This window comes from Myiozetetes cayanensis, unplaced genomic scaffold, assembly GCF_022539395.1.
Source record: "Myiozetetes cayanensis isolate MyiCay16 unplaced genomic scaffold, myiCay2020 scf134, whole genome shotgun sequence".
NCBI classification, from domain to species: domain Eukaryota; kingdom Metazoa; phylum Chordata; class Aves; order Passeriformes; family Tyrannidae; genus Myiozetetes; species Myiozetetes cayanensis.
The window spans coordinates 1-14,247 of NW_026086982.1; the positions used below are offsets into that span (position 1 = coordinate 1).

At 54.3% G+C, this 14,247-nt stretch overlaps 1 protein-coding gene across 1 annotated transcript; it reads left to right on the forward strand.

Annotated features, from left to right (window-relative positions):
• Positions 1 to 3,031: 3,031 nt before the first annotated feature.
• On the forward strand, positions 3,032 to 5,117 carry LOC126636560 (nucleoredoxin-like protein 1; the record flags this gene model as incomplete). Its single annotated transcript, XM_050308868.1, has 1 exon — positions 3,032 to 5,117. A coding segment is annotated over one exon (312 nt), but the record flags the coding sequence as incomplete, so codon positions are not given.
• Positions 5,118 to 14,247: the final 9,130 nt, after the last annotated feature.

Consider the following 14,247-nt stretch of genomic DNA (forward strand, 5'->3'; position numbering starts at 1 on the left):
CCATCAAATCCCATCTCTCATCAAATCCCATCTCCCACCCCCATTTCCCATCTCCATCTCCATATCCCATCTCCCATCTCCCATCCCCATCTCCCATCTCCCATGTCCCATCAAATCCCATCTCCTATCCCTATTTCCCATCTCCCATCCCCATCTCCATCCCCATCTCCATCCCCATCTCCCATCCCCATCTCCCATCTCCCATCTCCCATCTCCCATCCCCATCTCCCATGTCCCATCAAATCCCATCTCCTATCCCTATTTCCCATCTCCCATTCCCATCTCCATCTCCCATCCCATCCCATCCCATCCCCATCCCCATCCCCATCTCCCATCAAATCCCATCCCAACCCATTCATCCCATCCCATCCCATCAATCCCATCCCATCCCATCCCCTCCCATCCCCTCCCATCCCATCAATCCCATCCCATCAATCCCATCCCATCCCATCCCATCCCATCCCATCACCATCCATCCCATCCCATCCCATCCCATCCCATCCCATCCCATCCATCCTCCCATCCCATCAATCCCATCCCATCCAATCCCATCATCCCATCCCATCCCATCAATCCCATCCCATCCCATCCCATCCCATCCCATCCCATCCCATCAATCCCATCCCATCCCATCCACCCCATCCCATCCCATCCATCCCATCCCATCCCATCCCATCCATCCCATCCCATCCCATCCCATCCCATCCATCCCATCCCATCCCATCCCATCCCCATCAATCCCATCCCATCCCATCAATCTCATCAATCCCATCCCATCCCATCAATCTCATCCATCCCATCCCATCCCATCCCATCCCCATCCCATCCCATCCCATCCCATCAATCCCATCCCATCCCATCAATCCATCCCATCCCACCCCATCCCATCCCATCTTATCCCATCCCATCCCATCCCATCCTCATCCCATCCCATCCCATCCCATCCCATCCCATCCCATCCATCATCCCACCCCATCCCATCCCATCCCATCAATCCCATCCCATCAATCCCATCCCATCCCATCAATCCCATCCCATCCCATCCCATCCCATCCCATCCCATCCCATCCCATCAATCCCATCCCATCCCATCCCATCAATCCCATCCCATCCCATCCAATCCCATCCCATCCCATCCATCCATCCCATCCCATCAATCCCATCAATCCCATCAATCCCATCAATCCCATCCCATCAATCCCATCCCATCCCATCCCATCCCATCAATCCCATCAATCCCATCAATCCCATCAATCCCATCCATCCCATCCCATCCCATCAATCCCATCCCATCCCATCAATCCCATCTCATCCCATCCCATCCCATCCCATCAATCCCATCAATCCCATCAATCCCATCCCATCCCATCCCATCCCATCCCATCCCATCCCATCCCATCAATCCCATCCCATCCCATCAATCCCATCCATCCATCCCATCCCATCCCATCCCATCCCATCCCATCCCATCCCATCCCATCCCATCCCATCAATCCCATCCCATCCCATCAATCCCATCCCATCCATCCCATCCCATCCCATCCCATCAATCCCATCCCATCCCATCCCATCAATCCCATCCCATCCCATCCATCCCATCCCATCAATCCCATCCCATCCCATCCAATCCCATCCCATCCCATCCCATCCAATCCCATCCCATCCCATCAATCCATCCCATCCATCCCATCCCATCAATCCCATCCCATCCCATCCATCCCATCCCATCAATCCATCCCATCCCATCCCATCCCATCCCCATCCCATCCCATTCCCATCCCATCTCCCATCCCATCCCATCCCATCCCATCCCATCTCCCATCCTCCATCTCCATCCCATCCCATCCTATCCCATCCCATCCCATCCCATCCCATCAATCCCATCCCATCCCATCATCATCCCATCCCATCAATCCCATCCCATCCCATCCCATCCCATCCCATCCCATCCATCCCCATCCCATCCCATCAATCCCATCCCATCCCATCCCATCCCATCCATCAATCCCATCCCATCCCATCCCATCCCATCCCATCCCATCCCATCCCATCCTCCATCCCATCCCATCCCATCCCATCCCATCAATCCCATCCCATCCCATCAATCCCATCCATCCCATCCCATCCCATCCCATCAATCCCATCCATCCATCCCATCCCATCCCATCCCATCCCATCCCATCAATCCCATCCCATCCCATCCCATCCCATCCCATCCCATCCCATCCCATCCCATCCCATCCCATCCCATCCATCCCATCCCATCCCATCCCATCCCATCCCATCAATCCCATCCCATCCCATCCCATCCCATCCCATCCCATCCCATCCCATCCATCCCATCCCATCCCATCCCATCCCATCCCATCCCATCAATCCCATCCCATCCCATCCCATCCACCCCATCCCATCCCATCCCATCCCCATCTCCCATCCCATCCCCATATCCCATCCCACCCCCATTTCCCATCTCCATCTCCCATCCCATCCCATCCCCATCCCCATCTCCCATCAAATCCCATCTCCCATCCCATCCCATCCCATCAATCCCATCCCATCCCATCAATCCCATTCCATCCCATCCCATCAATCCCATCCCATCCCATCAATCCCATTCCATCCCATCCCCTCAATCCCATCCCACCCCATCCCATCCCATCCCATCCCATCCCATCAATCCCATCCCATCCCATCAATCCCATCCCATCAATCCCATCCCATCCCATCCCATCCCATCAATCCCATCAATCCCACCCCATCCCATCAATCCCATCCCATCAATCCCATCCCATCCCATCCCATCCATCCCATCAATCCCATCCCATCCCATCAATCCCATCCCATCCCATCAATCCCATCCCATCAATCCCATCCCATCAATCCCATCCCATCAATCCCATCCCATCCCATCCCATCCCATCAATCCCATCCATCCCATCCCATCCCATCCCATCCCATCCCACCCCACCCCATCCTGTATCTCCCACCACCTCCCATCCCCACCATTCCCGGTGCCGTTCCCGTTCGGGGCAGGGAGCTGGAGCTGCGCTTCGCCGTCTCGGAGGTGCCGGCCGTGGTGGTGCTGAAGCCCAGCGGGGACGTCCTGGTGGCCAACGCCGTGGAGGAGATCCAGAGGATGGGGCCCAGCTGCTTCCAGAACTGGTGGGAGGCCGCCGAGATCCTGGACAGGAATTTCCGCCTGGCCGAGGATTTCGACAGAAGCGCCCGCAGGAGCTTCACCCACCCCCTGCGCCGCCTCAAGTACAAGCTGGACAAGGAGCAGGAGCAGGAGCAGGACAGGGACAGGGACAGGGACAGGGAAGAGGGGGAGGAAGAGCCTTAACAACTCCAGCAGCTCCGTGGGATCCACGGGATGACCCCACCGGGAACGTCCCTCCGGTCACCGCCAACCCCCGAATCTCCAGAACTGGTTCGAACGTAGAAATCCGCCTAAAAACTCCTCAATTTTCCAAAAAAAAGGAAAAAAAAATCCTCCAGGAATTATATTATGGCAAAATTCCACTCCCACATCCGGCTTTTCCCGCCTGGAAAGTCGTGGTAATTGAGATATTCCCGCCCGGAATGTCGCCGTATTTCCTGATGTCGTCTCGGGATCTGGCGCCGGAAAAATCTTGCCGGGGAACCTCAGGCATTTCTTCACCAAAATTGGGGTTAAAAGTAACGGGTTTGGGGTTTATTTACCAGGGAATGGGAGGAGAAAAGTGATTCCCGGGGGCCAGAATTCCGGGAATGACCATAAACAGCTCAAAAACTGGGAATGGCATTAAAAAGGCCCAAGGGAGGAGGAGAAGGGAGGGAGAATCAACGGCCAACGGGAAGGGAATCCCAAGGATAGACCAATGCAGGGGTTTTTTTTTGGGATCCACGTGCAATTCCAGAGAAATTCCCACGTTTGTGCTGTAAAAACAGCGAAAATCGGCATTTTGGACGAATCCCGAGTTGCTCTGTGGTGGGAATTCCAACAAGCAGGGAATTCTGCGGCTGGAATATTCCTGCTATCCATAATCTCCTGAAAAGCAGGAGAATGGGGGAGGAGGGAAAAAAAAAAAAAAGATAATTTGGCAATTTTTAGTCCCCAGCGTTTCACCAGAAGGTGATTTTTTTGGGGGATTGGGATGGAATTTCTGGATGCAGGGAAGGTCTGGGAGGTTGAGGAGGGACAGAGATCCCACTCGGTTTTCTCCCGGAATCCTCCCCCTCCTCCCGCAGTAAATCCAAGGAAATTAAGGAATTAAGGAAAACTAAATCCCAAACGAAGAGGCTGGAGGAGTGGGAGGGATGGGAATGGGAGAAACGAGAAGAATAATTGGATTTAATCATCATTAATTAGCAGTTGGGGTGTCGATTGGGCTGCTCGTCCCCAGGGAGTTGGGAATTTAAAATATAAATAATTAAATGAGAGGAGAATAAATAAAAGGGAGAATAAAGGAAGGGGCAATAAAAGGACAAGAAATAAAGGAACGATAAATGAAAGGACAATAAAAGGACAATAAATAAAAGGACAATAAAAGGTCAATAAATAAAAGGACAATAAAAGGTCAATAAATGAAAGGACAATAAGTAAAAGGGCGATAAAAGGTCAATAAATGAAAGGACAATAAATAAAAGGACGATAAAAGGACAATAAAGGACAATAAAAGGTCAATCGAAGGACAACAAAAGGACAATAAAGGTCAATAAAAGGTCAAAAAATGAGGGTCAATAAAAGGATAATAAAAGGTCAATAAAAGGACTATAAAGGTCAATAAAAGGTCAATAAATGAGGGTCAATAAAAGGATAATAAAAGGTCAATAAAAGGACTATAAAGGTCAATAAAAGGTCAGTAAATGAGGGTCAATAAAAGACAACAAAAGGATAATAAAAGGACAACAAAAGGACAATAAAAGGTCATTAAATGAGGGTCAATAAAAGACAACAAAAGGAAAACAAAAGGACAATAAATGAACAATAAAAGGACTATAAAGGTTAATAAATAAAGGACAACACAAGACTATAAAGGACAGCAAAGGTCAATAAACAAAGAACAATAAAAGACAATAAAAAGATCAATAAAAGGACAAAAAAATAATGAAATTACACTTTCCACCTGAAAATATGTAAATTCAACAACACTAAACATGGATTTTACCAGCCTGACCCGTTCTTTTATTTATTTATTTTTTTAAACCATCCCATTTTCCTCTCTTTGAACCCCAAAATTTGCCATTCTCTCCATCACTGTGGCCGGGGAGAGAACACAGAACATGGGAAAAAAAAGGGAATCCGGGAATAATTCACCTTTTGAGGGGAATAATTCACCTTTCAAATCCACCATTTTTCCTCTTGGATGACTCATTTTTCCCTTGGAAGATTTTTTTATCCTTTGGAAGACGTGAGAGGACATGAAAAATGGGATGGAGAAGATGGAAATAGGGATGGAGAAGATGGAAATAGGGATGGAGAAGATGGAAATAGGGATGGAGAAGATGGAAATAGGGATGGAGAAGATGGAAATAGGGATGGAGAAGATGGAAATAGGGATGGAGAAGATGGAAATAGGGATGGAGAAGATGGAAATAGGGATGGGGAACATGGAAATAGGGATGGAGAAGATGGAAATAGGGATGGGGAACATGGAAATAGGGATGGAGAACATGAAGACAGGGATGGAGAAGATGGAAATAGGGATGAAGAAGATGGAAATAGGGATGGGGAACATGGAGATGGGGATGGAGAACATGGAAATAGGGATGGAGAAGATGGAAATAGGGATGGAGAAGATGGAGAAGGGGATGGAGAACATGGAGAAGGGTCTGGAAAACATGGAGAAGGGGATGGAGAACATGGAAATGGGGATGGAGAAGATGGAGAAGGGGATGGGGAACATGGAAATAGGGATGGAGAAGATGGAAATAGGGATGGAGAAGATGGAAATAGGGATGGAGAACATGGAGGAGGGGATGGGGAACATGGAAATAGGGATGGAGAAGATGGAAATAGGGATGGAGAACATGGAAATAGGACTGGAGAACATGGAAATAGAGATGGAGAAAGTGGAGATGGGACTGGAGAACATGGAAATAGGGATGGGGAACATGGAGATAGGGATGGGGAACATGGAAATAGGGATGGAGAACATGGAAATAGGGATGGAGAACGTGGAAATAGGGATGGAGAACGTGGAAATAGGGATGGATAACATGGAAATAGGGATGGAGAACGTGGAAATAGGGATGGAGAACATGGAGAAGGGGATGGAGAAGATGGAAATAGGGATGGGGAACATGGAAATAGGGATGGGGAACATGGAAATAGGGATGGGGAACATGCAAATAGGGATGGAGAACATGGAAATAGGGATGGAGAAGATGGAAATAGGGATGGAGAACATGGAGAAGGGGATGGAGAACATGGAAAAGGGATGGAGAACATGGAAATAGGGATGGAGAAGATGGAAATAGGGATGGAGAAGATGGAAATAGGGCTGGAGAACATGGAAATAGGGATGGAGAACATGGAGAAGGGGATGGAGAAGATGGAAATAGGGATGGAGAAGATGGAAATAGGGATGGAGAACATGGAAATAGGGATGGAGAACATGGAAATAGGGATGGAGAACATGAAGACAGGGATGGAGAAGATGGAAATAGGGATGGGGAACATGCAAATAGGGATGGAGAAGATGGAAATAGGGATGGAGAACATGGAAATAGGGATGGAGAACATGGAGATAGGGATGGAGAACATGGAAATAGGGATGGAGAACATGGAGATAGGGATGGAAAACATGGAGAAGGGGATGGAGAAGATGGAGAAGGGATGGAGAACGTGGAAAAGGGATGGAGAACATGGAAAAGGGGCTGGAGAACATGGAAAAGGGGATGGAGAACGTGGAAAAGGGATGGAGAACACGGAGAAGGGGATGGAGAACATGGAAAAGGGATGGAGAACATGGAGAAGGGGATGGGGAACATGGAAATAGGGATGGAGAAAATGGAGAAGGGGATGGAGAACATGGAAAAGGGGCTGGAGAACATGGAGAAGGGGATGGAGAACATGGAAAGGGAATGGAGAACATGGAAATAGGGATGGAGAACATGGAAAAGGGGATGGAGAAGATGGAAATAGGGCTGGAGAACATGGAAATAGGGATGGAGAACACGGAGAAGGGGCTGGAGAGGGACTGCAGAACACAGGGAAGAACCCGATTTAAGGGTGTTCCCAACAAATACTTGGAATCAGGGTGGCCCAAACAGCCCAACCTGGGGAAGGAGAAAAAGGGGGTAGAGAGGGAATTTTCTGGGTCCTTTGTGATTATTTTTTTTCCAGTTTGGGGGGGAATTCCTCGCTGGAGGAAAAGCAAAACCCCTCGTTTGGCGGGGCTGGGATTCCTTTCCCCATCCCTTTGTTTTCAGGGATCCTGGGATGCTCCCAGCAGAGCTGGCACCGCTCCAGCGGCTGCGTGGGGGGATGTTGGGATGGAATTCCTGCATTTTTAAGGGCTCTGTGGGTGGAGCTGCTCCCCATCCCTCGGAACAGGGTGAGGAGAGGGGGGGAGTTGTGGGATGAGGCTCCTCCGAGAGGGTTTGGGACTCTCTGAGCCGGCTGGGACTTTAATTACAGTAATTTTTTTTTTTGGGGGGGGGTGTGCCGATGACATCGGGATGACACGACCCCCTCCCGGGAGGTCTCCAAACATTCCTGGGATGCCGAAAAAGCAGCCAAAAAAACCCAACCCTTCGGATGCTCACGGGGGGAGGGGAAGGGGGGGGTGTTAAAGGAAAATGTTGCCCCTTCAGGGCTTGTTTGGGAACTCAAAATCCACTCAAACAATTAAAACACCCCCCCTCGATTTGGAGAAGAGGAGTGGAAGAAAGGAGGGGGGTCAGATGTTTTCCTTGGAAGTGTTTTCCCTGCCGAGGCTCTGCTGGACACCGGGAAGTGGCCGGGGTGGGATCGGGTTACTCCGGAACACCCCGGGAGCCCCTTTGGAATGAGGGGAGGGGGGGGATGAGCAGGAAAATTCCTGCAGGGATGGAGGGAATGGAGGGGGAGAAAGGGGTTGGACTGGTGGATTTCCCTGTTCAGCATCCACTGCTCCATCCCGGGGGTGTTTGCCGGGACTGATCCAGGCTCAGCACTCGGGAATTCACGGCTGGAAAAGCAGGATCCGAGCAGCGACCTCATCCCCGAGTCGTTCTCCTGGAGCCCTTGGAATGTGCTGGGAGGTCTCCCCTGTGTCTTTTCCTGCTCCAGGGGAACATTCCCGGCTCTCCCAGTCCTTCCCTGGAGCCGAGGGGCTGCAGGATCCTGGAAATACGGAATGGTTTGGGTGGGAAGGGTGACCTTAAATCATCCCATCCCCCCTAATTCCAAGGGCAGGGACGCTTTCCATAGCCCAGGTTGCTCCAAGCTCCATCCAACCTGGCCTTGGACACTTCCAGGGATCCAGGGGCAGTCACAGATTCCCTGGGAAAGCCGGCATTTAGGGGTCTTGCTTCTATTCCCAGTTTTTTTCAGGATTCTGTCCCTCTGCCACCCCATCCAGCTTTCCTTCCCTCTGTCCCTGTCCTGATACTCCAATCCCAGGTATCCACTCCCTGCTTGGTTGATGTGTCCCTGTGTCCTTGATCCCTGTGTCCTTGGATCCCTGTGTCCTTGGATCCCTGTGTCCTTGATCCCTGTGTCCTTGATCCCTGTGTCCTTGGATCCCTGTGTCCTTGATCCCTGTGTCCTTGATCCCTGTATCCTTGATCCCTGTCCCTGTGTCCTTGATCCCTGTGTCCTTGGTCCCTGTGTCCTTGGTCCCTGTGTCCTTGGATCCCTGTGTCCTTATCCCTGTCCCTGTGTCCTTGGATCCCTGTCCTGCATTCCCTAGATCCCTGTGTCCTTGGATCCCTGTCCCTGTGTCCTTGATCCCTGTGTCCTTGATCCCTGTGTCCTTGGATCCCTGTCCCTGTGTCCTTGGATCCCTGTGTCCCTGGATCCCTGTGTCCTTGATCCCTGTCCCTGTGTCCTTGGATCCCTGTGTCCCTGGATCCCTGTCCCTGTGTTCCTGTATCCCTGTGTCCCTGGATCCCTGTGTCCTTGGATCCCTGTGTCCCTGGATCCCTGTGTCCTTGGATCCCTGTCCCGTGTCCTGATCCCCTGTCCTGTGGATCCCTGTCCCTGTGTCCTTGATCCCTGTGTCCTTGATCCCTGTGTCCCTATGTCCCTGTCCCTGTGTCCCTGGAACCCTGAGTCCTTGGATCCCTGTCCCTGTGTCCTTGGATCCCTGTGTCCTTGGATCCCTGTCCCTGTGTCCTTGGATCCCTGTCCCTGTGTCCTTGGATCCCTGTGTCCTTGGATCCCTGTCCCTGTGTCCTTGGATCCCTGTCCCTGTGATCCCTGATCCCTGTTCCTCTGGATCCCTGTCCTGTGTCCTTGGATCCCTGTCCCTGTGTCCTTGGATCCCTGTGTCCTTGGATCCCTGTCCCTGTGTCCTTGATCCCTGTGTCCCTGTATCCCTGTGTCCTTGATCCCTGTGTCCTTGGATCCCTGTGTCCTTGATCCCCATGTCCCTGGATCCCTGTCCCTGTGTCCTTGGATCCCTGTGTCCCTGTATCCCTGTGTCCTTGGATCCCTGTCCCTGTGTCCTGATCCCTGTGTCCTTGGATCCCTGTGTCCTTGATCCCTGTCCTGTGTCCTTGGATCCCTGTCCTGTCATGTCCTGTGCCCTGGATCCCTGTGTCCTTGATCCCTGTGTCCTTGGATCCCTGTCCCTGTGTCCTTGGATCCCTGTGTCCTTGGATCCCTGTGTCCTGTGTCCCTGGATCCCTGTCCCTGTGTCCTTGGATCCCTGTGTCCTTGGATCCCTGTGTCCTTGGATCCCCATGTCCTTGATCCCTGTGTCCTTGGATCCCTGTGTCCTTGATCCCTGTGTCCTTGATCCCTGTCCCTGTGTCCTTGGATCCCTGTGCCTGATCCCTGTCCCTGTGTCCTTGTCCTGTGTCCCTGTGTCCTTGGATCCCTGTGTCCTTGATCCCTGTGTCCTTGATCCCTGTCCCTGTGTCCTTGGATCCCTGCATCCTTGGATCCCTGTGTCCTTGATCCCTGTCCCTGTGTCCTTGGATCCCTGTGTCCTTGGATCCCTGTGTCCTTGATCCCTGTCCCTGTGTCCTTGGATCCCTGTGTCCCTGGATCCCTGTGTCCTTGGATCCCTGTCCCTGTGTCCTTGGATCCCTGTGTCCTGGATCCCTGTGTCCTTGATCCCTGTGTCCCTGTGTCCCTGTGTCCTTGATCCCTGTGTCCTGCTGCGATCCCTGTGTCCTGGATCCCTGCTGATCCCTGGATCCCTGTCCCTGTGTCTCTGGATCCCTGTGTCCTGTGATCTTCCCTGTGTCTCTGGATCTCTGTGTTCTGATCCCTGTGTCCTGATCTCGCCTGATCCCTGTGTCCTGATCCCTGTGTCTCTGGGATCCCTGTGTCCCTGATCCCTGTGCCCTGTGTTCCTTGGATCCCTGTGTCCTTGGATCCCTGTCCCTGTGTCCTTGATCCCTGTGTCCTGATCCCATGTCCTTGGATCCTGGTCCTGATCCCTGTGTCCTTGGATCCCTGTGTCCTTGATCCTGTCCTGTGTCCTTGATCCCTGTCCCTGTGTCCTTGATCCCTGTGTCCTTGGATCCCTGTGTCCTTGATCCCTGTGTCCTTGATCCCTGTGTCCTTGATCCCTGTCCCTGTGTCCTTGATCCCTGTCCCTGTGTCCTTGGATCCCTGTGTCCTTGATCCCTGTCCCTGTGTCCTTGATCCCTGTGTCCTTGATCCCTGTGTCCTTGGATCCTGTCCCTGTGTCTCTGGATCCCTGTGTCCTTGATCCCTGTCTCTGTGTCCTGGATCTCTGTGTCCTGATCCCTGTGTCCTGATCTCTGTCTCTGTGTCCTGGATCCCTGTGTCTCCTGGATCCCTGTCCCTGTGTCCCTGGATCCCTGTGTCCCTGGATCCTCTGTGTCCTGGATCTCTGTGTTCCTGGATCCCTGTGTCCTTGATCCCTGTCCCTGTGTCCTTGATCCCTGTGTCCTTGGATCCCCATGTCCTTGATCCCTGTCCCTGTGTCCTTGGATCCCTGTGTCCTGTCCCTGTGTCCTGTCCCTGTGTCCCTGGATCCCTGTGTCCTTGATCCCTGTCCCTGTGTCCTTGATCCCTGTGTCCTTGGATCCCTGTGTCCTTGGATCCCTGTGTCCTTGGATCCCTGTGTCCTTGGATCCCCATGTCCTTGATCCCTGTGTCCTTGGATCCCCATGTCCTTGGATCCCTGTGTCCTTGATCCCTGTCCCTGTGTCCTTGATCCCTGTGTCCCTGGATCCCTGTGTCCCTGGATCCCTGTCCCTTGATCCCTGTGTCCTTGGATCCCTGTGTCCCTGGATCCCTGTCCCTTGATCCCTGTCCCTGTGTCCTTGATCCCTGTGTCCTTGATCCCTGTCCCTGTGTCCTTGGGTCCCTGCATCCTTGGATCCCTGTGTCCTTGATCCCTGTCCCTGTGTCCTTGGTCCCTGTGTCCCTGGATCCCTGTGTCCTTGATCCCTGTCCCTGTGTCCTTGGTCCCTGTGTCCCTGGATCCCTGTCCCTGTGTCCTTGGATCCCTGTGTCCTTGGATCCCTGTGTCCTTGGATCCCTGTCCCTGTGTCCTTGGATCCCTGTGTCCCTGGATCCCTGTCCCTTGATCCCTGTCCCTGTGTCCTTGATCCCTGTGTCCTTGATCCCTGTCCCTGTGTCCTTGGTCCCTGTGTCCCTGGATCCCTGTGTCCTTGATCCCTGTCCCTGTGTCCTTGATCCCTGTCCCTGTGGATCCTTGTGAATCCAAGTCCCTGTGAATCCCTGTCCCTTCAAATCCCTGTCCCTCTGGATCCCCGTGGATACCTGTGGATCCTTGTGGATCCCAGTGGATCCCTGTCCCAGTGTGTCCCTGACCCTGTGGATCCCTGTGGATCCTTGTGAATCCCTGTCCCTCTGGATCCCCGTGGACACCTGTGGATCCCTGTGGATCCCAGTGGATCCCTGTCCCAGTGTGTCCCTGACCCTGTGGATCCCTGTGGATCCTTGTGAATCCCTGTCCCTCTGGATCCCCGTGGACACCTGTGGATCCCTGTGGATCCCAGTGGATCCCTGTCCCAGTGTGTCCCTGACCCTGTGGATCCCTGTGGATCCCTGTCCCTGTGGATCCTTGTGAATCCCTGTCCCTCTGGATCCCCGTGGACACCTGTGGATCCCTGTGGATCCCAGTGGATCCCTGTCCCAGTGTGTCCCTGACCCTGTGGATCCCTGTGGATCCCTGTCCCTGTGGATCCTTGTGAATCCCTGTCCCTCTGGATCCCCGTGGACACCTGTGGATCCCAGTGGATCCCTGTCCCTGTGGATCCCTGTCCCAGTGTATCCCTGACCCTGTGGATCTCTGTGGATCTCCATCCCTGTGTATCCCTGACCCTGCAGATCCCTGTGGATCCCAGTCCTGGTGGTGTCCCTGGCAGCAGGTCAGGGCTGTTCCTGGTGATCATCTGGACCCCTGGATCCCAGGATCCACTTGGGATGTGGGGGGCTGGATCCTGACCTGATGGTCCAGCTGGGATATTGGGGCTGGATCCCAACCCCACGATCCACTCAGGATGTGCAGGATCCCATCCCAACCCCACGATCCACTCAGGATGTGCAGGATCCCATCCCGACCCCACGATCCACTCAGGACGTGCGGGACCCCATCCCAACCCCACGATCCACTCAGGATGTGCAGGATCCCATCCCAACCCCACGATCCACTCGGGACGTGCGGGACCCCATCCCGACCCCACGATCCACTCGGGACGTGCGGGACCCCATCCCGAGATCTACTTGGGACGTGCGGGACCCCATCCCGACCCCACGATCCACTCAGGACATGCGGGACCCCATCCCGACCCCACGATCCACTCGGGACGTGCGGGACCCCATCCCGACCCCACGATCCACTCAGGACATGCGGGACCCCATCCCAACCCCACGATCCACTCGGGACGTAGCGGGGCCCGATCCTGAGATCCACTCGGGTCGTGCGGGACCCCATCCAACCCCACGATCCACTCGGGACGTGCGGGGTCCGATCCTGAGATCCACTCGGGACGTGCGGGACCCCATCCAACCCCACGATCCACTCGGGACGTGTGGGACCCCACGATCCACTCGGGTCGTGCGGGACCCCATCCAACCCCACGATCCACTCGGGACGTGTGGGACCCGATCCTGAGATCCACTCGGGACGTGCGGGACCCCATCCCAACCCCACGATCCACTCGGGACGTGGGACCCATCCAACCCCACGATCCACTCAGGACGTGCGGGGCCCGATCCTGAGATCCACTCAGGATGTGCGGGACCCCATCCCGACCCCACGATCCACTCGGGACGTGCGGGGTCCGATCCTGAGATCCACTCGGGACGTGCGGGACCCCATCCAACCCCACGATCCACTCGGGACGTGCGGGGCCCGATCCTGAGATCCACTCGGGACGTGCGGGCCCCATCCCAACTCCCACGATCCACTCAGGACGTGCAGGACCCCATCCCGACCCACGATCCACTCCAGGATGTGCAGGGACCCCCATCCCGACCCCACGATCCACTCAGGATGTGCAGGACCCCATCCCAACCCCACGATCCACTCGGGACGTGCGGGACCCCATCCCAACCCCACGATCCACTCGGGACGTGTGGGACCCGACCCCACGATCCACTCGGGACGTGCGGGACCCCATCCCGAGATCTACTTGAGACATGCGGGACCCCATCCAACCCCACGATCCACTCGGGACATGCGGGACCCCATCCCGACCCCACGATCCACTCGGGACGTGCAGGATCCCATCCCAACCCCACGATCCACTCGGGACGTGCAGGATCCCATCCCGACCCCACGATCCACTGGGGACGTGCGGGACCCCATCCCGACCCCACGATCCACTCGGGACGTTCGGGGTCCGATCCTGAGATCCACTCGGGTCGTGCAGGACCCCATCCCAACCCCACGATCCACTCGGGACATGCGGGGCCCGATCCCGAGATCTACTTGGGACATGCAGGACCCCATCCCAACCCCACGATCCACTCGGGACGTGCGGGGCCCCATCCCGACCCCACGATCCACTCGGGACGTGCAGGACCCCTTCCCAACCCCACGATCCACTCGGGACGTGCGGGGCCCGATCCTGAGATCCACTCGGGACGTGTGGGACCCCATCCCA